This window comes from Gracilinanus agilis, chromosome 6 (genome assembly GCF_016433145.1).
Source record: "Gracilinanus agilis isolate LMUSP501 chromosome 6, AgileGrace, whole genome shotgun sequence".
Taxonomy (NCBI): Eukaryota; Metazoa; Chordata; class Mammalia; order Didelphimorphia; family Didelphidae; genus Gracilinanus; species Gracilinanus agilis.
Genome location: NC_058135.1, coordinates 99,066,079 through 99,091,565, shown reverse-complemented (window position 1 = coordinate 99,091,565; position 25,487 = coordinate 99,066,079). Strand labels below are relative to the sequence as shown.

Sequence of the window (25,487 nt, the reverse complement as noted above, 5' to 3'; positions counted from 1 at the left end):
CTAATGTTAGGTGTGATACTGCAAAGTGATATATACTACATGTTTTTCAGCTAGAAAGCAGATTGTTAGATATTAGAATCTGGAGGCTATCTTTGTCTTCTATACAAAGCTGGTTACCAAAGTTAGCAATCCAATCCAAACATGAAAGGGCAATCCTGTGACTATACTTTCACAATCTAGTCAAATGCATTCACTTTGCAGTTATTGATACACATAGAAAATGCTGTCATTTGAGATCCTCAAACTTTTCTCCACTAAGTTATTTGGAAGAAAACTTTGATTACAATTATAACCACCACTATGATTTCCCTTCCAACCAGGTACAGGGAACCATTGTTCCAGCTCCAAATTTCAATCCTGTCATGGACGCTCAAATGATAGGGGGAGCCCTTCAAGGATTTGGTAAGATTCCTATTGGCTTTTGCTTTCTTGTTTTGTTTTGTCTTAATGATATTTCTTTTTTAACTTAAGTATCTTTTAGGTTAAACAATGTATGTACTTGTAAACAAAAAACAAAAAAACTCAGGAGAGTAGTTCAGGAGAGAGGTAGAGAAGAAGCTGAATAAATATGTAAAGAGAAGGAAGAATAAAGTTCAATATGTTCTAAAAGCAAGGCAGTAGGAAACAGAGAAGAAAGTTGAGTCGACAAGATAATTAAGTTTTGAAAATTACTTAAAGATCATATCCTCCACACCCCTATATTTTTACAAATAAAGAAAATAAGACCTAGAGACATTTATCTAAGATCATCATCAATCGTGTGGGATTGAAACCTAGATCCTCTGATTTTAGATCCATTAATTTTTCTAGTACACTAATCTGATTCACAGTTTAAAAAGGTAATATTGAGAAAAGTACTTGGCCTGTGATCTCATGGTATATGGAATTCTAAGATGGAAAAACTCCATCTGGCAATACAGATCAGCACCTTGTATCACCTAAGTATGGATTCTTATCCTCTTTTGTGTCTTGGATACCTTTGGAAGTCTGGTGAAGATTTTGATCCCCTTACAGAAAATCTTTTTTTCAATGATTGAAGGAATGCTAAATTTTACTTAATAGCTGGTAAAAATAAAGATATATTTTTCTTCCTATTCAAATAATGCCCTGAAATCTCTACTGTGGGCAAAGGGGATTAAGGTTAAGAACTCCTGTTTTAGAGAGTTTTTCTGAAGCACTAAAAAATTAAAATGATTTGTTGAAGGTCATACTACCAGCATGTGTTAAAGTAAGGCCCTTGTACAGAGCCTCCTGCCACTTCTCTAACCACTGTACAATACTGCCTTTCTAAAAACAGATAAACGCAGAGGACAATATAAAAAAGATTTTAAAAAATCATTAAATAAGCCTTCTAAGTTTTGATATGAATTTTAAATAAAGTATCTTATACAACCCTGTGCTTTTTTAAATGGATCCAATTTTTTGATGAGGTCTCTTGATAAAACCTTGATAATCAATAACCTTAAAAGAAACATTCTTTTAAAAAGCTACAAAAGCTTTCCCAAGAAAGCAATTTCCATCTCTTTAAAGAAAAAGTGACCTTTAGGAAGAAGTCATTTTTTGCTATCTCAATCTTACTTCAGAAAGTGACAACAAAGATGACTAATTGTGCCCTCTAAAAAAAGAATCTACTTTAGAAATTTGCAAAGCATTTATGTCTTTCAAAATATCAATCATTAGAAAAATTATAAAGACAAAATAAAAAGTATATATAGATTAACATTCCCCACCTCAGGAATGAAGCATTTATTTTCAGGCTATAGATCAGAAAATGATTTTTTTCTTGGAAACATTTTTTTTCAGTTTTTACTTTACCTAATATAATTTGTCAGAGGTCCCTAAAATGATTTTGCTTTTAATCTTAATAATTGCTTCAATATGAATAGTGACAATGAGATTTGCCAGAGGGATGAATAATGGAAAATGAAAAAAAATTTAATATTTGCTAATAGAATGTATTTGCATTCAGTAAATGTAAGTATACAAAAGTAAACCAATTAGCAATTGTCATTCCTCTCCTTAAAAAAAAATCTGAGCTTCATCAACTCCAAATAAGATGATCTTTTAAACATAAAAAGCAAAATGGAAAAAGAGTACATATATGTATTCCTTACTGACCTACTGACCTTCATTCTAATTCTTATCTCTATATTTTAAAAACTTTATTCTCCTTTTTGTAATTTACTTTTTTGCTTTTTATTGTTATTATGATAATGTCACCTCATCTCAAAATCTTCCCTCTCAAAATGAAGGAAAAATCAAACTTTTATATGAGATATGAATAGTTGAGCAAATCAGGTCCTCTCAATGGCCACTTACAAACTCGTACACAATCATTCTGCACCATGAGTCTAGGATCTCTCAGGAAGTAGCATCAGAAAGCTTCACTGGCCCTTTAAAAATCATGGATGGTCTTTGCCCAGGTCAGAGTTCCTTCATTTTTAAAAGCTGTTTTCCCCTTATAATGGTCTCCTTATTGTATAAAATGTTCTTCTATTTAAACTTTACTTTACTCTGCATTGGTTTATATGAGTCTTTTCTGGGTCATTTGAATCAGTTTTCATTGGTCTACACCAATGGTTCCCAAACTTTTTTGGCCTACCGCCCCCTTTCCAGAAAAAATATTACTTAGCGCCCCTGGAAATTAATTTTTTTTAATTTTAATAGCAATTAATAGGAAAGACAAATGCACCTGTGGCCATCACCACTTCCCTGGATCACTGCAGCACCCACCTGGGGGCAGTAGCACCCACTTTGGGAATCACTGGTCTATACTGAGAGAGCCAGGACCTGACTTCTAGTTCTGAGGCCATGTTCAATATCTTTTCCACTGTACCAGGCTTGTAGCTTCCTTACATTAAAAAAAAAATCATAAATACCCTTAAAATATTGCATATATTTAAGGGATCTCTTTATATTTAAGGATTTACCTAAGCTTGTTCCCATGACAATACCTGGTTTGAAGCAGATGGAGAAAAGGGACAATGGCAGTTTAATCACCACACTTTTATCATGTAAACTCCAACTCTGGTAGAAATATAAATAAGAATTTTAATCTTGGAATATTGTTTTGCCTTTTTTTAGACTGTGACAAAGACATGCTGATTGATATTTTAACTCAGCGCTGTAATGCACAAAGGATCATGATTGCAGAGGCCTACCAGGGAATGTACGGCAAGGTACGACCTCTTTGTCCTTCCCTGTATCCTGTTAGCAAGGCTATTCGCTTATCATGATTGTCTTTCTCTTACCCAGCCAGATTCCTAGAGTGTACACATGAGGACTGAAAAGAAGAGTTAGTTAGTTTGTTTGTTTTCTGTCACATGGATACTGTTGACCCCTTCCAGTCCCCATCTGTAATCGGTCACAGTGAAAAGCCCTTTGTTTAATGTCAAGGAACAAGAACTGTATCATGAGTGATATACACTTTCAGAGTCTCCACCAAGAAGCTTCCTCAGGACTCTCAGCAATCCAATTCAAGTTAACAAGCCTTTATTGTGTTTCTGCTATAAAGAAGGACCTGTTCAGGATGACTGGAAAAGCTTTCCCCAAGAAATAGTCATTTCCTTTTAGTAATTACATATTTCAAGTTGGTTGAATTATTAAAAAATACTGTGCTATAGAAAAGTGTGTAGAGTTTGAAGACTAGTGTGGAGTAGCAATAATAATCACCAGGCTGAGAAATAATTGTTTTCTTGTTCTTATACTGTCCCCTTATTGTCATTTTTATCTCATTTTCAGCCAGCCATTTCTTCCTGGCTTTTTTCTTCTAGTAAAGTATTACTAAAGTCCAAGTTCTCACAACAGAGGTACTTTTCCTCCTGGAATACTCCATATACCACAAAAGACTTGCCAGCCCTTTATGGGGTTGCTCACTCAACTCTCACCTGTAACTCCAAGAAGCTGTAGCATGTGCAGCATCCACACTGGTAAAATCATCTCAGCAAGCAGGTGAAACCAAGTTAAAAGATAAGCAACAGGGTTCAGTGAGTTAAGGGGATGTCTACTCAAATATATAAAGATTTCCCTAATGGAATGGGTGGAAAAGAACAACTTTTTCCAACAGCATCGAAGTAGCAGGAACAGGCGCTGTGGAACTTGGTTAAGTGATGAAGAAGCCAAGGTAATCATTTGCATTCTGGGCCATCACCAGTTGTACTGACTTTTGTCTTGTCACTGGATTTTGATGACTGGGAGAGTGAGTGAGGCTCACAGCTTTGTGCAACTCTATCTCACTTAAATCTAATTCATGCACAAGTTAAGATATTGCTCATGATGCCATTGGTCCCCTTCAAAAATAAAAGACAGAGGCCAGTGAGATGCCTCTGCGAACTGAGCCCAGAGATGGGAGGTACTGTGTTCAAATCTGCTCTCAGACATTTCCTATCTGTCTGACCCTGGACAAATAATTTAACTCTCATTGCTTAGTCCTTACCACTCTTGCCAACAAAGAACCTTAAAGAGCACTTCTGCAGTTTAAAAACTGCTCAAGATATATGAAGTATTATCAATAATGTTTTAAAGCAGACATTCAGATTTCAAAGTAAGTCTCGCCAAATAGTCTATCTTGTTATGAATTTGAGCTAATAACTCAGAACAGAAACTTGTCAAGTTAGAAGGATCTGAAACATGTATAGTGCTTTGCAAACATTAACATACCATATGGATGCAATTATTATTGTTATTATTATTATCATCATCATTGCCATTATTACAATAATTGCTATTATAATTTCTTGCAAAGAATTTTTTTTTAGACCCTTGTACTTCGGTGTATTGTCTCATAGGTGGAAGATTGGTAAGGGTGGGCAATGAGGGTCAAGTGACTTGCCCAGGGTCACACAGCTGGGAAGTGGCTGAGGCCGGGTTTGAACCTAGGAACTTCCGTCTCTAGGCCTGACTCTCTTGTAAAGAATTTTTAAGCATCTACCGTGTTTAAGACAATGTGATAATTACTAGAGACAGTAAGAAAGGCAAAAGATAATCCTTGATCTCAAGAAGCCCACAGTCTAATGGAAAAAATATGAAAATAATGTCAACAAGATATATGCAGGATAAATTGTAGATAATCAATAGAGGTAAGGCTCTAACATAAAGAGGGTCTGGAAAAGGTTCTTATATAAGGTCAGATATTAACAAGAAGCCAATAGATGGAGATGAGGATGGAGGAAATTCTAGGCATGGTGGATAGCCAGTGAAATCAACCAATCAGATAAATAACATGTTGGTGGTTTGGAATATGTAATATCTTGAAATATATAAAAAGTTAGAAAGGTTAAAAGTCAAACGGAAGATTTTTATATTTGATCCTGAAGGTAATAGGGAGCTACTAGAATTTATTGAATAAGGAGGAATGACTTGGTCAAGCCTGATCTTTCATTCTATAATTCATTCTATAACTGAGTTGAGGATATATTGAGTGAGGAAAGATGAGACAGGAAGAACAGCCAGAAGCCATTGCAACAGTCATGACAATAGATGATGAGGGACTGCATTAGGCTGGCAATGTCAAAGGAAATGAGGGAGTATGTATGAGAGATATCAGCAGTGTAAAATCAACCAAAATTGGCAACAGATTCAATATGGGTGTTGTGAGGGGAGAAAGTAATCAAAGTTGGCAATTAGATTTCCAGCCAGGTTGCCTGGAGAATTATGGCACTCAAAATAATAAGGAAGTTAGGAAGATGGGAAGGTTTGGGGAAAAATGATGAGTTGAGTTTTGGACATGCTAAGTTTAAAGTGTTCAAGTGGGCAGTTAGGTGACTCAGTGGATTGAGAGCCAGACCTAGAGACAGGAGGTCCTAGGCTCAAATCTGACCTCAGACACTTCCTAGTTGTGTGACCCTGGGCAAGTCACTTGACCACCATTGCCAAGCCCTTACCACTCTTCTGCCTTGGAACCAATACATAATATTGATTCCAAGATGGTAGGGAAGGGTTTTAATAAATAAATAAAATACATAAAAATAAATAAATGAATAATGGAATAAAGTGTTCAAATTTAAGATGGCCAATAGGCATTTAGAGAAAGGAGTGTGTCAAGAATGGAGAAGAAATGGTATTGAGGAGATAGCCTAGGATCAGAGATATTTATTAGAGAATCCTTATCATCATGAAAGAATAATTGAGTTCATGGCTTATGATGAAAACATCGAGTGAAATAATGTGAGAAAAGAGCCCAGGTCCAAGCATTGAAGACACTTACAGTTGGTGAGAGTCACCTGATGAAGAATCAGAAAAGGAGAGTAAGAAGGAGCAGTCAAGGGGATAATGTAAAAGGCGTTGTCATCAAAACCTAGAGAAAAGAGAATGTGTAGGAGAAGATGATTGATGTTATAGGCTGCAGAGAGGTCAAGAATGATAGGATTAAGAAAAAACATTAGATATGGTAATTAGGAGATCTTGGGTAACTAAAAAGAGAAACTTTTCAGTTGAATCATGAGACAAGACTACTGAGTTAAAAGTGAATGAGAGAAGGGGGCAGCTGGGTAGCTCAGTGGATTGAGAGCCAGGCCTAGAGACTGGAGGTCCTAGGTTCAAATCTTCCCAGCTGTGTGACCCTGGGCAAGTCACTTGACCCCCATTGCCTACCCTTACCACTCTTCCACCTATAAGTCAATACACAGAAGTTAAGGGTTTAAAAAAAATAAAAAATAAAAAAAATGTGAATGAGAGGAAAGGAATATGGAGCATCAATTGTCAATAGCTTTCTTAAAGATGTTAGCTACAAAATGAAGAAGAGAAAAAAGAATAATAGCTAGCACAATTCCATGAATTGAGTGAGGTTCATAAAATTAAAATATCTTCAGGATCTCTAAAACTACTTTTTTCTCTGATGCCTTGTTCTTTTCATGACCATGTATGACCATTTCTCTTTTCTCTATATGTTCATAACTTTGGCAATTAACATTTATTTCCATAGTTCCAATAATCACTTCCAATTATTTCTATTATTTTTTACCTCTTTTCCAAGGTCAAGATGGAATAAGTAGTCAACCATCTCAGATGGTTTAGAAAGGTAAGATTAGATGAGGACTCAAAAAGTATCAATGAGTTTTGGGGAATTAAGTCACTGGTAAATATGGCAAGTAGTATGGTAATTATGCCAGGTTAGAGAGATAGAAGACAAGTGCTTGAACAATGAGAAACAACACTCAGTAATGTGTACCATATTTTTAGTGTTACATTTTCTTGAGAGTGATGAAGTATGATGGTGATACTTTAGAAACTTCTTTCACAAATAATGATCCCATTTCACCTTAAACACCTCCAGAAATGGGGAATTTACTAAGTAATAAGGCAGCCCATTTTACTTTGAAGGCAATTATTAGTTCTTTATTGATCCCCAATCTACGTATATATAGCTTTCATGAATACACTTTAATTTGGCCCTTTGGAGCCAAGTAGAACAAGACACGTAACCCTTTTTACATGTTAACCTTAAAACATTTGAAAATCTTTATGATGACAAATTTGGCATGTAGCTGGACTATTGTAAGGGTATGAATGATTTGAATATTGATTTCTAATGTGATTAAGTATCTTTCAAAGGAGTTTTTGGAAGAAAGCAATTAAGTTATGATAGCAATGAAACTATGGAATCAATTTCTGAAAAATGAAGGAAGCTTCTCCATGAATGAGTCATAATTCACAATACAGTTTTCCATCATTATCAACTATGATAATTTTTCAGTATGGTTAACATATATTAAGCACCTACTTTTGTCAGTCTCTATGGCAGGTGCTGAGGATACAAAGACAACAATATAAACAAAGGAAAATAGTTCCTAACCTCAAGGGCTTCATATTCTATTAAAAATACATGTGGTAAATTGATAAAGTAGTGATTCATTTATAGAAAAAATATAATTTTAACAAAAGCAAAAACAGGAAAAACAATATATCCAAAAAAAGAAAAAAGAAAAGAAATAGATTGAGAGGAGAAGTTTTATGATCTAACATCCAAAATCTACTTGGAATTACCTCAAATTTTGAAGAGTAGCATCTACATACCACCAAGGGATAAGTGGCTAAAGGTCATGAATAGCAATTCTCAAGAGAAAAATTGAATGACAAATTACCTGAATTTTCTGATGTTCATAAAAAAAAAAGATCATCATTGGTGGAGCTCTGGAGAAATAGGCACTATTTCGCAACTGGAGAAGTGATGAGTGATTGTGATCTTTTTGGAAAAGTATATCAGCATAGAATAATAGATGGAGTCCTAGACTTGGAGTCAAAAATATGCATTCATATTCCACTTCATGCACCTAATGGCCAGCTGATAAGCCCTAGGTAAGTCATTAAACCTCTCTCTGCCTTACTTAGTTTCCTCATTTGTAAAATGAAGTGGTCAAATTCAATGTCTTCTGAGATATTTTTTTAATCCTACAGATATGATCCTATGGCAGTATGAAATAAGAACTACAAATTTTTTTAAATTGAACCCACTGCCATTGCAACCCTAATGAATATGATTTTAAAAGGAAGGAGAATATTTCTAGGCACAAACATTGATAGCAATATCCATATCTAGAACAAAATAGAATATATAAGTTTGATCAAATATTATGTCATGAGAAACAGGAAGAAGATGAAGAAATGTAGAAAGACATACATTGATGTCAATTATAAAAAAAGAAAAATCAGAATAAATATATTGGTGAGAACTATGTAAAAAAAGAAATGACAGTAAAAACAGGGAGAAAATATCCAGAAACAAGAGAAAAATCAAAAGAAATAATGCAAGTGAAGAGAATGTTTGCTAATATTATTCTGGATATCATTTTTTTAAATAACAAAGTTTATTCTAAGATTTTATTTTTTGCTATGTATTTGAATAGTCCACTCTGTTGATGGTTACATTTAGAATAACTTAAAAATAAAAATCCTCTGCAGTTTCAAAAAAATAGTTGCTTAAGATTCAGGTGAAGATAGATATTTTCTATGTTCTTTTAAATATTGTTAACTGAAAAACCATCAACAAAAATGTCAATAGTCAAAAAAAATTAAATATATGAAACCTATTAATTTTATTATGAACAGATTTTTTAAACTGTATATTCAAAAGTAGGGTAACAAATTGCCTAGTTCATGTCCCATTCTGAAGTAAAGATATATTGTGGAAGATATCTTTATCAATTTTTAATATACCAGAACCAGAGTCAATTTCCATGGCCTTTCACTTGTATTCATGGTTATTTATGAGGTTCATAGTAAATACTGCAATGTACTGAGGCATTTTCTCATGGGGCTTTCAGAAAATGATTTAATTCTTATTTTTCACTATCTTCTGGCAGCAGTTAATCAAGATTACATGAAGTCAAGTGATGCAAATTGCTTTAATAGCTCATGGGCTTTATTCTGTTGGCTTACAAATGTCAAAGTCTCTTCAAGACAGTTCTTCTAATAAAATATTCGGAATTTTAAGTGGGAATGGACAGAGGCCATCTAGTCCAACACATGATTGAACAAATAATCCTCATACTATGGTACACCCTCTAACAAATGGTCATCCAGCTTTTGATTCAAGATATCCAAGGAAGGGGAACCCATCAGCACTTGCAATAGCCCATTCTAGTGTTAATGCCAACTGTTATGTTCCTCTACCCCCAACATTAGGCCTATATTTTGCCTCTATAATTTATAGCTATTTTTCCTCATTAGATTCTGAGCCCTCTGTCAATAGGAAATGTTTTCCTTTTGAACTTTATTTGAATTCCTAGTCCTAAACATAGTATTTTACACAAAGTGAATGTAGAATAAATGCTTTATTTATCATTTTTTCATTCTAATATAATTGCCTTGATTATTAAGAGGGTATGTGGTTTGCCATGAGTCTCCTAACCACTGAGACTTGAACCTAGCTCTTCCTAACTCCAAGGCCAGAACTCTATCCACTATATCATGATGTCTTTCAAATGTTGCCTGAGACAGAAGTAGCAAATATAATTTGTTCACTAAGTATGCTCCTTTTTTATTTCATTATGAACTCCATAATCTCATATCCTAAAAAAATTCCCCCAACTAGCCATATGGTAACCTATGGAATATTCTACACTGTGAGAATTTTTTCAGGTCCCTTTCAAATGTAAATTTAGCTAAATTAAGTCACAACTTCTGGTTAATATAACCAACCAAATGGAGGACTAGATATTTTATCCAGGTCTACATACCTCAAAAGAAAGAGGAATTATTCACCAACAGTACAGTACTTTTAGCTGAGGGGGGATGGTTAAAAAGGCAATAACAATAGAAGTTGGGAAGATGATTAGAAGACAGAAATCAAACATGGTACTTTGGAAGCTTGTGTTCTATGGAGAATACCAAGAGGATAAATTAAAGCATAATTAAGTCTACACACCAGGATGAAAAAATAAATTTTCAGAATAGAATAGACTGGATTGAAATAGATTTATTTAAGAGAACAAGTTAAAAAATATTTTTCAGGAAAGTTTGAAGAAAAAGATTATTAGGATAACTTGGATACAAAACAATTAGAGGATAGGATCAGGGTATTTTTATTTAACTTTTTAACTAAGAATTAAAAAAAGAAAGAAGCTAAATAATATAATTCTTCAAAACTGGTGGGTGAAAAAAGAAATCATAGAAACAATTACAGACTTTGTTAAAGAGAATGACAGTGAGGAGACATCGTATCAAAACTTATGGCATATAGCCAAAGCAGTACTCAGAGGGAAATTTATATTACTGAGTGCCTATAGCAACAAAATGGAGATGGAAGAGATCAATGAATTGGGCTTGTAACTTTAAAAAATTAGAAAAAGAACAAATTAAAACTCCCCAGATAAAAACTAAATTGGAAATCCTAAAAATTAAAGTTGATCAAATTGAAAGTAAAAGAACTACTGAACTAATGAATAAGACTAGGCATAGGTTCTCTGAAAAAAACAAATAAAATAGATATAGTAGTGGTTAATCTAATAAAAAAAGAAAGAAGAGAATCAAATTAACAGTAACCAAAAACAGAGAAAGAAAACTAGAGACCGATCTTCTAAATGAACAGAGATGCAAAAAATCTTATTAAAATACTAGCAAAAAGAATGCATCAAGTTATCATGAGGATTATTCACTGTGACCAGATGGTATTTATACTAGGAATGTAAGGATGGCTTAATATTAGGAAAACTATCCACATAATTGACCATATCAATAGTCAAACCAACAGAAATCACATGACTATCTCGATAGATGCAGAAAAAGCCTTTGACAAAATGCAACACTCATTCTTATTGACAACATTAGAAAATATAGGAATAGAAGGGCCATTCCTCAAAATAATAAACATTATTATTCAGACCATCGGCAAACATCATCTGCAATGGGGACAAGTTAGAAGACTTCCCAATAAGAACAAGAGTGAAGTAATGATGTCCATCATCACCTCTATTATTTAATATTGTAGTAGAAATGCTAGCAGTAGCAATTAGAGAAGAAAAAAATAAAGAGGAAATAGAATAATTAGTAATTAAGTAAAAGAAAGAAAACAAAATCAATAAATTCCAAAAGTAGGGGAAAGGGAATAAACACTTATTAATTACTTACTATTTGCCAGCCACTATAGTAAGCAATTTTCTCATTCCAGCCACTTAACAACCCTATGAGGTATGTGTTATTATTTTCCTCATTTTACACTTGAGGAAATTGAAAAGACTTACAAATTGTAAGAAAGAAAAATTTAGGTATTATAGATATGTATATATTAAAATATGTGGCCGCCAGGAATCAACAATTCAGGTTGATTCCGTAATTAAATCAGACCCAAGTCAGCATTGGGTTGAGGAGTTTATTTACAATCTGGTAGGTAAAAAGTAGGAATAAAGAGAAAGGGAGAGGCTAGTCCAGGCCCAAGGCCTGGACGGAGAGAGAAGATTAAAAGGCTAAATAAATGAAGCTGTAAGCCACAAGGTCTTTAAGTGACTTGTCCAGGGTCACATAGCTAATACATGTCTGAGGATGGTTTTAACTCAGAATGGCTTATATAGCACTTGAAAATAGTCCATTTTAATAATCTCTTCAATTCACAAAATACATTAAATTTCTCATCTGGAATAATTGTGGTGATTTACCTTAATGTGGCCAAAGTTTAGGTCCCAAAAGTCACATCAATATACTACTTAGGGTCCCACATTTTTTTGGTTTAAAAATTAAACAAATCTCGGTGTATAAGCTCCAATTAGCAAGTGAATTAATATAAAAGTAATCAATAAAAAAGAGTAAAGAAAAAAAAACTACTTTAGTCCAAGCAATCCTTAAGTCCCAGTATGGAGAAAAATTCAATTACTTGTCAGGACAACTTGAGAGTGAATGTATAAATATACAAGAAAAGTAAAAATGAATTTTAATTCAGAAATATGCTTTGCCTGACTTTTGTAGGAATGTCAAATTGGACAAGGGAGGAGAAAGAAAAAATAAAGCTTTGATAAAAAGGAAGAAAGCCAGCAAATTCTTAGTAAATTAACAGGAACAGATATGTAGTCTAAAATGCTTCTTTCAATTATATCATGAGACAATTAGAAAAAAATGCAATTAATAATGACAATTTAGTTTCTTGTTTCTCAGTACTTCTCTCCATTAATCCTGTTTCAGATTGCAGGGGGTAATTTTTAATTAGTCTTCTTTCCTACTATTAATCCATTTTCCCACTGGCATGGTGTCAGTACTGAAATGTCTTAATGAATTAATTTCTTTTCCATTTGTGATTTAGTGGTTGTCAGATGTAGCTAATGTGCATTCAGTGAAGATTACTAATTGTTTCTTGACCATAAAGTTCTTTTTTTAAATTTCTTAGGCTTTTTTCCTAATGCTATTCTATCTACAATGTTAATTATATTCAATATCCCATGGATATCTTCAATTATTCTTTATTTTTGTCCTTAAGGGAATCAGGCTTTTATTGAAACTGAGCTGTTGTTGAGTTTACAAGTTTATATCCATTTGCTTCTCTCTCTCTTAGAAAGTAAATTTTTCCTAATTCACAAGCTCCATATAAATTGTACTTGAGGAGCTATTTCATTTTTTTTAAAGTTTATTTAATTAATTAATTCAGAATATTTTTCTATGGTTACATGAATTATGTTCTTTCTCTCCTCTCCTCCCAGCCCCCTCCAATAGACAACCTCTGGCTTATACATGTGTCACTGATCAAGACATATTTCCATATTATTAATATTTGCATTAGGATGATCATTTAGAATCTACATCCACAATCATATCTTCCTAGAACCATGTGATTAGGTAGCTATTTTTTGGTTTTGTGTTGGTTTTTTTTCTGTGTTTCTACTCCCACATTTCTTTTTCTGAATGTGTATAGTCTTCTTTCTCATAAGTCCCTCAGAGTTTTCCTGGATCATTGCATTGCTGCTAGTAGAAAAGCCTATTATATTCGATTGTACCATAGCGTATCTGTCTCTGTGTATAATGTTCTCCTGGTTCTGCTCCTTTCACTCTGCATCAATTCCTGGAGGCTGTTCCAGTTCACATAGACTTTTAGGAGCTATTTCTGATGCCTACCATACAATCTACCAAACATTCTGGCCTAGCTAAGGGCTAACTCTGGGACAAATTAGGTTTTGAGGGGTCAGGACAAGGAGCTGGGCCATGACGTCAGATATAATGGCTAGAGAAACATTCAAGGTAGGAATCATGGCCAGGCTATAACAATGTGTGTTTATTGTCATTCAATCCTAAAGGTAAAGTTGACATTAAAATTAAGGTTAATAGACCAATGAGTGATTGATGAGATTTGAAGTTTTTGTCCAGTCTCAAGATAAGCAAAAAAGGTGTTTTGAGACGCAATTTGTTCAATAAAGAATAGGTAGGGGATAGAAGTGATACATAAATAAAGGACCACAAATCCACAGAATAGTTTAACAGGTTCTCTTGAGGCAAAGATTTCCCTTTGCCTTGGTTAAGAAAGGGAAATCTTTGCCTTGGTTAAGAAACATTCCTGGTTTGATTAATTAAGGATCAGGAGATGTGATCTACTTTCTGTCTTAGAGAAAGTTCTAAAGGTGTTAGGGACAGTAGGAGATATATGGGTCCTCTAATGCAGTGATCTCCAAAGTGAGCATTTGACTCCAAAGAGTATGTAATGGACCCTTTACAAAGTGTTGGAGTGGGAAGATTGATTACTTCCTATACACTTCCCCCAGTGTTCCCTAAGTAGGACTTATCTCTGACAAAAGTACCAGATCCAGTTCAACATAGCTTTCTCCAATCCCAACCACTGCTGTCCTATATGGTTGCCTACAGCTTGGACCCTTCAAAAACGTTGTATAACCTAATCTAACCATTTGCTCTGGTAAATTTCTCACATTAGTATTTGAAATTCCCTCCTACTTTGCTTCAGAATTATAGAATTGCAGCTTTCCTTCAAAGGACAGTAGGGCCATCCTATCTGCAGTTTCATTTTCTGTGATTTTAGTTATCTATGGTCTGCAATGAAATACAGGAGGTCCCTAAAGGATCCCTGGGAAGGGTTGGCATTCCACTCAAGGCATTCATTGCTTCTACTTTCACTTTCACTTTTTTTGGAGAGAAGGATGTTGCAAAGAACCAGCTTGGGGACAGAGACATACAGAGAGCAGATATATATCCTCTGTGGGTACTATATAGTTGAAGTAACATATCCATATGAAATTTTCCCAACTTCACTGGATGTTAATGCTTTTTCAAACTGGGTACTATTGATAAATGTCTTGTGTATCCTTTGAATTTTCTTATTTGTATACAGGTTGTGTATAGAATGGAATCTCGTTGAGAACCTAGCACAGTCCCTTGAATATAATAAATACTTAAAATTTGAGGGAATAAAATTGAATTTACATCATAGAATATGACTGCTGTGATTAAGTACTATCTATGTTAATAAGAGAGACACTATAGTGTGGTCTACAGAGAGTCAGCCTTGGAATCAGGGAGACATCAGTTCAAATTCTTCCTCTCACATAGAGTGGCTACATGTCCTTAAACACATCTTAACTTTTCAGTGCTTTCAGAATCATTCTAAGTCTTTTGCTAGTTTTTTGCTTCTCTTTGTATCCCCAGCAATTAACAGTTAGCAAATAGTAAGCTTAATAAATGCTTATTGAATAACTATACCAATAAAAGTCACAAGTCTAGTCCAAAAGAAAAATGCTAGTAACATGACCACAGTTACAAAATATATTGTGAGATTAAAGGTGAAATGATCAACTGACAGAGATGATTGCTTAACAACTTTAGGGGGAAAACAACTAAGAATAATTGCAATAATTAAGTTTTTCTATTATGCTGTAAGGTTTTCCATAGTGATTTTCTCCATAAGAAATTAAAGCAACAGTTCTCAACATTTTTAGTCTCTGAACCCCTTCCTGCTCTTAAAAATTATTGAGGGTCCCAAGAAGTGTTTGTTTATGTGGATTATGTCAATAGGCATTTAATGTCTTAAAATTAAAATGTCTTAGTATTAACATAAAAATAGTTTGAATATCGTATAGCCTCTAAATAGGTTTTAAGGACCTATAGAGATTTCCTAGATCATACTTTGAGAAGCACTGGAGCGGATAGAGTTGACCTCAAAATAGGAAGACCTAGTCCCCTCCTCTAACACAAAGTGAATGACTATGCTCTCCTGAGTAGTTCCCTTAGGATCTCATTGTTTTAGATAACTCTAAACCTATAAAGAGTAGATGCCTACCTATATTGGGAAAAGGAGTTTCCTTACCTGAAAATTCCCTATACCAATGAAAGAAAGTGATAAGGAAGGGTAACACTATCCCATTGTTCATTTCATAAGTTCATAATAATATCTTAGGGCATGGATATCTCATGCAGCTTTCTAGCTTTCTGAGAACAATCTCCTACTACCATCATATGGTTTTCTGGAAATCTCTCCTCTTTGGCATTCTGGAATAGGCTGGTTCTCAAAGCAATTTCTCTAGTAGATTTGTTTCTCTTCTTTAGGTCACTAGTAGATATCTTTTTCTGTGAATATTTATTGCAAAATACATCTTGATAAAATTTTATAGAGTTATCTTAATTTTGATTTGCCTATAACTAGGTCAAGTGAAGAGAACTAACTCAAACTTTATGGATCTAATCCTATTCATAATAGTTACATGAAGAACTGTAAATCTGAAACTACTATTCTAGATAATTTACATTTTTAATAATTTTTACTGCTCCCATCTTTATCTAAACAAAATTTTTTATTTAGAAACTGTTGATCAATGTCCTGAAGGAGGAGTTTTAAAGAATCTATGAGTATCTGACTTGTATAATGAGCCCTTCTAGTTAAAAAGTTTGATCCCAATTTTTACAAATTGGCATTAAAACATACTTAATACCTTTGTGTCCCATTAGAAATTATTCTATTGATATAAACATATGATCTTTTGCTTTCTTAGAAAACAATTCCATCTAATTATTTTCTCTAGTTATTGATTTTTCATTCACCACTTAGGATGAGGTGATGTTGCCAATCCTATCCTGGAGCACATAAATAACAACATTCTTTGTAAAGTCTATCCAAAAGTTTTATGGCCATGTAAAAGAATTTATTAAAAAAATGCTTATTTCACTCTTATTATAAAAAATAGACTTGAAAGGGGACGTGTAAATAGATTAGGTAAATGAGTTCAAATTTTATCAAATGAGTTGGCTGTGTTAAAACATCTTCCATTAGTAAACATACTCAAGTTAAGTAGATACCCACATAGGACACTAAATTCAAATCCTCTTCAAACCCCTGCGTAATTTGTATGCATTGTCATAACATGCCCCATATACAAGTGTTAGTCCCGTATTAAATCTAAAACTAAGTAGAATTGAGTATCATTTTAGGGTAAAACAAGATAGACTATAAGTCATTCTTGTTTAAGACAACTAATTGTGCTGAAATGCTTTTATAGAACAGAAAATGTTTCTCAATAACCTCACTAAATAGAATTATATCATGAATTCCATCATTGCCTTAATTATTCTCATACTATTCTGAAATATTTGAAGGACTTTTTCCCATACATGAATACGTAATTAATAAAAGGCAAATGACAAGCCCAAGTACTCATCTACTTACTTGTTTCTAGGGTATCAAAATGACTAAAATTTCTGCCTAAATATCTTAGATCTTACAAACTCATAGCTTAGATTTCTTCCAGCTTTAGTCTTTGTCACAAAAATTTATTATTATGTTCATATATTCAACATAATTATAGAAAGTCATTATAAAAGAAAAAAGAAGGGAATGGAAATATTAATAGGAAGATGGTCCCTTGGCTTCATATTGATTCCAGGTAAGAGTCATATCAATATCCAATTGCATTGACAAAAATGTTGCAGAGAGGTTTAGAATCAACCAGGTGAAAAAACTTTCCATTCAAGGGAAAATGTGCTACTAGAGAAATCAAGTTAGGAGAGTCCTGCTTCAGTCCATGTCAATAAGTCATTCCTAGCTTTCCTTTATGACAGAACTCCACCTGCAGTTCATAGATATTCCCCCAAGGGCTACTGGCATTGTATATCATTGACTTAATAACATTTCTTCATGTTCATACCTGGAGTCAGACTCAGAATACTATAAATTACAGTCCCATAATATTCTTGAATAGCAGATTCTAAAAATCATAACTTAGCACCAATTCAGTTATTAAGGCTCACAATATATATACTGATCCATTAATTAAGTCTATAAGAGTGAAGCCTGTTGAAAGCAGGATCATTCAAAATGTAATATACATAAATGTATATACAAATCCATGTATTCATGGATTATAACTTCACTCTAGAAATAAATTTATAATTCACAAAACAGTCCTAATATATAAGCAAATTTCCATTTTCCAGTCACCACCTCCCACCCACTTCTTATCAGAGAATGTTTTGAATAAGAGAAAGGATAGGAGTTTCACACAATCAAAAACTGGTAGACAAAGTTTTGGCCTTAAGCAAACAAGTTTTTTTTTTCAGTCTTTTATTTGTGCCTTTTCTATATTCATTATAAATTTCCCTCTTAAAATATATTCAACTAAATTCTTTATTAGTTTTTAAAATTATCACAATAATCCCTGATACTAACAAAAAGTTTCAATATTTTCATATGTGATAGCCAAATGATTTCAGATGAAACTTTCTCTTAATCACAATGCATCTGAATATTACAACAAATGATCAGTTGGGATAATAAAATATCACAGTATTCAAAGATAGATAGATAGTTAGATGGTTTACCTCCTTTTAAAAGTTCAGTTCATAATATAACAACATATAGATTAAAGAGAAGCTGCGTTAACAAGACAGTGCTAATAGATAATATTTATTTAATAAGATATATTTCTATATTACCTTCAGTAGAAAATCTTGACTTTAAAACAGCTAAACAAACTTAAGCGGGGTTTACTTCTTTAATATAATCTGATGTGAGCTGAACTATAAATTTCCCCATTCTAGTTATCATATCCCCATATTATCAGCAAAGCTAAAACAATCCTAAACTGTGTTCAACAGCAAATTTCAAACATCAGAAAAAGCATCAAGGAAATTTCTGAGCTATTATTATAATTCCAATGAAATAAAATAGACAAAATAGTCAGCAGACAGTATCTAAATTACAAGGGAAGTCATTGTTCCAACTATGCTAGAATTATAAAAAATAAACATGGATTTGATTTTGCATTGAATGTATTATGTAGATAGTAAATTAGGTAGATATAACTCTATCTATCTATCTATCTAAGAGTTTGGATTCAAATCTATTATTATTAAGTTAGCTTAAAGTATGTTGGACTAAATATTATAATCTATTCTTTTTAAAAATCTCTTACTCTAAGATTCTAGATGAAAAAATAATTTATGCCTCAGGCAGAAAATTCTAAGGAATTTAATCTGATGTTTGCACAGTATGTCCAGTCTGAAGTCCTTGAGAATTTTCACGAAACAAGAAGAGAGTTAAAACAAGGATTCTTAATTTACCCAGTATATAAGGAACAGAATAAAATGCTGAAGATAAAAATATTCAACAGTCATATAGTGTTTGATATATAGTATAGGGCAAAGCTAATGTTAAAAACTATTGATGAAAGCTTCCTAACTAATAATCCTGAAAGGCAGCATTGATTATCAGATGCTTATCTAATTTCCCTTGCAGTTCACTAAAAAGTTAGGGAGTATTGCTTAATGAGTAGGGATGTGAACTGATTTTTAATAGCATCTTTACATCAGTCTTTTAATAATTAAATCTATAACACTAAAATCAAATAAGAGTTCACTTTTCTCAAAATGCTTTCTAATATATTAAATTATTTAATTTATGTTAGCCTGACAAATTGCCAAACTGATAAAATCTAACTAGCACCTTTTCTCAATGCCAAATACAATAGTAAGTCTGATATAATTGTCTCACTAAAAATAAAACAAAAATCAATTCAATTACACCTGAGTCTATACTTCCAAATGGAATCACACAGATTACTCAGGTAATAATTTTAATTAGTTAGCACTGTTCTTTACAAGGTACAATTATTCCAAGAACTTTGTAAAGCCTTCAGTTTTCAGCTAATTTAAGGTAAGAAATTTAATGTGATAATTCCTTATTTTATGCTTTGATTTGTGTAATTCCTAACAGTGAAATGCCCTAAAGATCAGAAAATGTTATTCTATCTAATCAAAATTGAATTTTATAATTACTAATGAGAACATCTTAATTTCAATGAATGTAAGGCCCATCTACTATTTCAAAAGATATCCCATTATTATCACTAAAACTAATTTTAAAGACATGGTGATAAGTCCCATTTTCCTGTAACTAACTTTCTTCTATTTACCTTGGAACTATTTAAAAAACCCTGACTAAATTCTTAAAACACAAAATGTCCCATATCTTTCTTATTAAAAAAATCTTTAATAATTTTTTCAACATGTTTGAACTTCCTTAATTTCTTTTTTATTGTATGTACATATATGTGAGTGTTTATATCTCCAGTTGTCTTGAAAGCCATCTTTCTTATTTCCTTCATTATTTTTCTGCTAAACCATCCTTTACTTTCTCAAATTCTATATTCTTCATATGCACTCCACTGATTTTTCCTTTATAATTTAAGTAGATATTGTTGTTAAACGAAATTTAATTATTTCCTAAAACCTTTACTTTCCCAGCTATATAGTTAATTTCAACTAGATGACTCTTTTTCACTAATTTATCTTTCACAACTATGATTTTTATTAGTTATAATTAAAGAATTTTCCAGATTAGAGCACCTAAAACTTTGGTAATTCTCCCTGAAGGGAATAGAAACCTTCATTTTCATTCCTAATGCCAATATATGAGAAACCCTGTGGCACAAACTCCTCAAAAATCCATTAAGATGTTCTTTAGTAATTTCAATATCTTTAGGAGGCCAGAAGTGGCCCACATTTCTCTTGAAGCACAGAAGGGAAGCACAGACTTCTCAGCACTACCCAACAATACCAAAAGGTTTGACTGCCTAATCAATAATCAAGGTTAGTTGTATTTTCTGCAAAGATGAGCTCAAAATATTTTTCAAAATGAAATCATACTCACTCCCTTATTTTCTCTGCTTATACCTTTAATTATCTGGAGAGAATTAATATACCCTGTTTTAAATCAAGAAAGTGGCATTTTTTCAATTTTTAACATTTCTTACAACAGTAGCAGATTGTAAACATCAATTTCTAAATTGATTATATTTTAGACCATGGCAGAAAAACCTTGTTCAAAACATATGTTAAAGAACAAAAATTTATTTTTGCAACTTTAAACACTGTGCAGATGTCAGATATTGGGTGGGCAATTCTAGAAAATACAACACCATAAAAGAACATTGAAGAGTATTTGAATATAAATTACAAACTTTTATTTTGAGGATTCAATTTAATCTGAATTTACAAACTATTATTATTCAAGATCATTTCCCCATTAAAATTACAGTCTTAAAATAAAAGGAAAACTTACTCTCTAGCTGATGTTCCACTGAATTAAAGGAAAATTTATTTCCACACTCTGCTTCAATTAGTCGATCAACATTTATTGAGTTTTTCTTGGAAACCTTATAAATGTAAAGGGTTAATTATCCAGTCTTCTAAAACTAATGGAAAAGAAGGGTCAGAGGAGAAGCTGAAGAGAAATTGGGGGGGAAATGTATCTTTTTTTTTTTTAAGAAAAAATTTTTCCGTGGTTACATGATTCATGGTCTTACTCTCTACCCCTTTAAGCCCCCCACCCAGTGGCTGACGTACATTTCCACTGGTTTATTAATGTGTCATTGTTCAAGACTTATTTCCATATTATTGATAGTTGTGTTGGGTGGTCATTCAGAGTTTACTTCCCAAATCATGGCTGCATCAACCCATGTGTTCAAGCAGTATTTTTTTTCTTCTGTTTCCACTCCTGTAGTTCTTCCTCTGAATGTGGGGAGTGTTCTTTTCCATAAATCTCTCAGAATTGTTCTGAGTCATTGCGTTGCTGCTAGTATAGAAGTCCATTACATTCTATTTTATCACAGTGTATCAGTCTCTCTGTACAATGTTCTGGTTCTGTTCCTTTCACTCTGCATCACTTCCTGGAAGTCATTCCAGTTCACATGGAATTCCTCCAGTTTATTATTCCTTTGAGCACAATAGTGTTCCATCACCAGCATATACCACAATTTGTTCAGCCATTCACCAATTGTATAGGTATCACCTCACATCTAGCAGATTGGCTAAAATGACAGCAGGAGAGAGTAATGAATGTTGGAGGCGGTGTGGCAAAATTGGGATATTAATGCATTGCTGGTGGAGTTGTGAACTGATCCAGCCATTCTGGCTGGCAATTTGGAACTATGCCCAAAGAGTGCTAAAAGATTGCTTGTCCTTTGATCCAGCCATACCATTGCTAGGTTTGTACCCCAAAGAGATCGTAGGGAAAAAGACATGTACAAAAATATTTGTAGCCATGCTCTTTGGGGTAGCAACAATTTGGAAAATGAGGGTATGCCCGAAAAATTTTATCTTTGAGATACAAACTCCTCCCCCTCAAACATTATTGCTTATTAGAGATTTTATAATTGCTATTTCTTTTCTCATTTGAGGGTGGGGGATCTTTTTTTCCCTACAAATGTGAACAATATGACCGTAATTGCCTTTTTAAAATTTTCTCTTCTCCCTAGATCAGCTTTTTTCTAAGGGAAACTCTTTTGCTGCACCATTTTTGTCATTCTTAAGTCAGTTTAATTTCTGGTCCTTAAATGAGTAGCCAATAATTCCTCCTGAGGCAGCACAATAGTTTTTTGGGGGTTGGGAGACCATTATATATTGCTAATTGAAACTGGGTGGCATGCTCTTCAAGAATTAAAGAAACAAGACATACAAACCAAAAGAAAAATAACCTACAGTGTTAAAATCTGATCATATTTCACTTTCATGAACCAAGTATCTCCAAACATTAAAGAGGAAGACCAAGGGCAAAAACTCATAGCACAAGAAAAACCTCCTGGCTATCAAGGCTGGTCATCTCATTGTGTCTATAAAGATGCTTCCTTTTATATTTGCTTTTGCAAATCATACCTGTCATATGGAAAGCCCATCATTTGTACTTTCTGATTCTGCAAATCACACCCATCCTCTATTACCCATCTAAAACCCCTACTTTCTCCATGAAAGATGCAGTTTTCTGAAACACATTCAGTTCATACTTGTTCTCTAATCATAACATATAACAACAAAATGAGGAAGGTTCTCAAAATGCCACTGATTACAAACCATGCTAAAATAAGGTTCCTCTATGTCTCATAAGTAAACATACAATTGGTTTTTTTTTGTTTTTTTTTTTTAATCTAAGAATCCTGTGAGGAGGAACCAATAGCTTCACTTGGAAGGCCCTCCTTCTTTCGAGGAATATTAATTGCAAAGAAATTGGGTTTATTTCTCTTACTTTTAATCTAAAATGTTTGTGACTTTCCACATAAATCTTAATATTTCTATTTGGGATCAATCGGAGGTCTAAATCTTTTTCTACCACCTTTCAAATACATATACATAGTGTTTATACCTTCCCAATTCTTCTAGGTGCAATGCAACCCCTTTTTCATTAATTGATTATCATTTAGTAAGATCCACAACATCACATTTTGGCTTAATTCCCCAGCTTATCAATGTCCCCAAAACTAAACACAATGCCTTAGGTTTGGGATCTGACAGAGTATATCCAGGTTTCACCTTCTTATTCCTGTGGCTCACTCAATGCAATCTGCATTCAATTTTTTGTCTACAACAAACTTTTGGCTTCCTTTGAGATTCTAGACCACTAAAATTCCCTTTTTTTTTAAAGAAAAACTATCATCTAATCACATATCATCAATCCTACATGGTGAATAGATTAGTTGTTTTTTTAATCTAAGAGCAAAATATTATCCATCTCTTTTAAATTTATCTTTTTAGATAAGTCCCAGGATTGCAATTTTCTAGTATGCCTACTGTGTGTCACTTATTTAGCATTTTATAATATATAAAATAAACACTGAAAATAAAAATAAACTGTTAAATATTATTTCACATAAGTATTCAATCACTTCATGAATACACACCATATTTTCTCAATTTGATTATTTACTCCTTTAAGGAGCACAACATAACCTAATTCTTAAAAAATCTTCCATTCATTCTTTCATTCATTTATTCACTGAACATGCATTATTAATATATTGCTTAATATTCTGCAAGATCCTCTACTATGCAGCAGCAATAGATATAAAAAATTAAAAATAGTCAAAAAGCTTACTTCATATTCCACAGGTAAGGTTCTTTCATTTTTGCCAGTAACCTCAATACTTTCTCAGCCCCTATTTTTCCATCTTTGTAGTTCTCAATGTTTTGTAAGTTATGAGTGCTTTATTGTAGTTCTTAGTGTCTTAATTTATTCGATCCATAGTTATCAACATAGTACATTTCCTAAGATATTTTGATGATTTAAAAAGACAAGACAGAAATCTTGAAGTAACAATTGTTCAGAAAAATACAAGCCACAGTATCCTCATATCAGTAATATGTAGCTAGTTAATAAAATATTTTTTACTTAAAATGAAACACAAAAGTATATAATAGTTTTACCTAGTGACACTGAGAAGAATTCAACTTATGATTATTCTTACTTAATTCTTAAAGCCCTTATGCCTTTGTGTATCTCTTAGAATTCTTAATATATGTGGCCAGAACAAATTTGAACTAATACACTGGTTATATTAAGAAGGATGAAATGTTTATCTTACACATTTTGGCCAGTCTGAACCAGGAGAATTGATTTATAATTATTTTCTAATAATCTTACACAAGTTAGGTAAGCTACGAGTTTTACATATATGTATATATTTGTAATATGGATTTCTGCTATTAATATAGCTTTGAAGACTGAGAATGAAGAGTCATATCAATTTTTGTTCTTTTGTAATTTGGAAAACATTTTTTAATCTCATATTTTAAAAAAAAAAGAAAACCCAGCAAGCTCGCTTTTAGGAAAACATAATTTTTTGCCTTCATTGCTCTTTTATGCATTACAGCAGTGGTTCCCATACTTTTTTGGCCTACTGCCCCCTTTTCAGAAAAAATGTTACTTAGCCCCCTGGAAATTATTTTTTTAATATTAATAGCAATTAATAGGAAAGATAAATGCACCTGTGGCCATCACCACCTCCTGGATCACTGCAGCACCCACCAGGGGGTGGTGGCACCCCATTTTGGTAATCACTGCATTACAGTAATAATGTAGCAGTCAGTTTCAGAAATGCTTAAAAGATTATTTTAAAAATCACAAATAGTAACCTCAGCTTTTGGCCAATAGAGAAATCAGCCCCTTCTGCTAAGCATCATTATTATCACAATGAAATAATTATTTTTGTTGAAGAATAATATTTCTTAAAGCACCAACCAGGCAATCAAGGACACCAGGAGAGCAATCATATTAGCAAGTTCAAGTAAAGTATACTTAGTTTTCAACTTCTATTCATATTTTTAGTGAGACAAAGGCAGTGTGTGTTTGAAAGGTTTGGATGGAAGAAGGTAGAATGTTATACAGTCTATGTATTGTTGCATGTGCTAAAATATTTTTTTTCATGAGGAAATAGAGTAAATTCACTCAGCCAAAATCTTGAAATTTGAAGTTCTTAGGAGGACAAGATCTATTAATTTCTTTGTTCCCAAATCAGACACATTTTCCAAAAGGAACATGCCTACATTGTGGAAGAAGTGCCAATGAGGTAATATTTGCAGTTTTAAAATGTATTATCCACTCTTCCATGTTTTTATGCGTAGAGAGAAGGTCAAAGATTTTTGGTCTAATACAAGAGTATGCTGGTGGAATTACTTTGTATTTAGAGAAAGAGAACCTGTTTCAAAAACTGTTTTGAACATTTATTACTTCTATGAGCACAAATGAGTTATTTTAACTTATTTAGACCTCAGCTTCCTCATCTGTAAAATGAGTGAGTTAGACAAGT

The 25,487-nt window shown here is 33.0% G+C and overlaps 1 protein-coding gene across 1 annotated transcript in view; it reads left to right on the top strand.

The window, feature by feature from the left end:
• The window catches only part of ANXA10 (annexin A10), a 71,794-nt gene that overhangs the window by 4,085 nt on the left and 42,222 nt on the right, over positions 1-25,487 (top strand). Inside the window, exons 2-3 of the mRNA XM_044681681.1 lie at positions 260-402; positions 3,085-3,179. Of these exons, the coding sequence (XP_044537616.1) occupies positions 260-402; positions 3,085-3,179 (238 nt within the window). The remainder of the gene's footprint in view (positions 1-259; positions 403-3,084; positions 3,180-25,487) is intronic.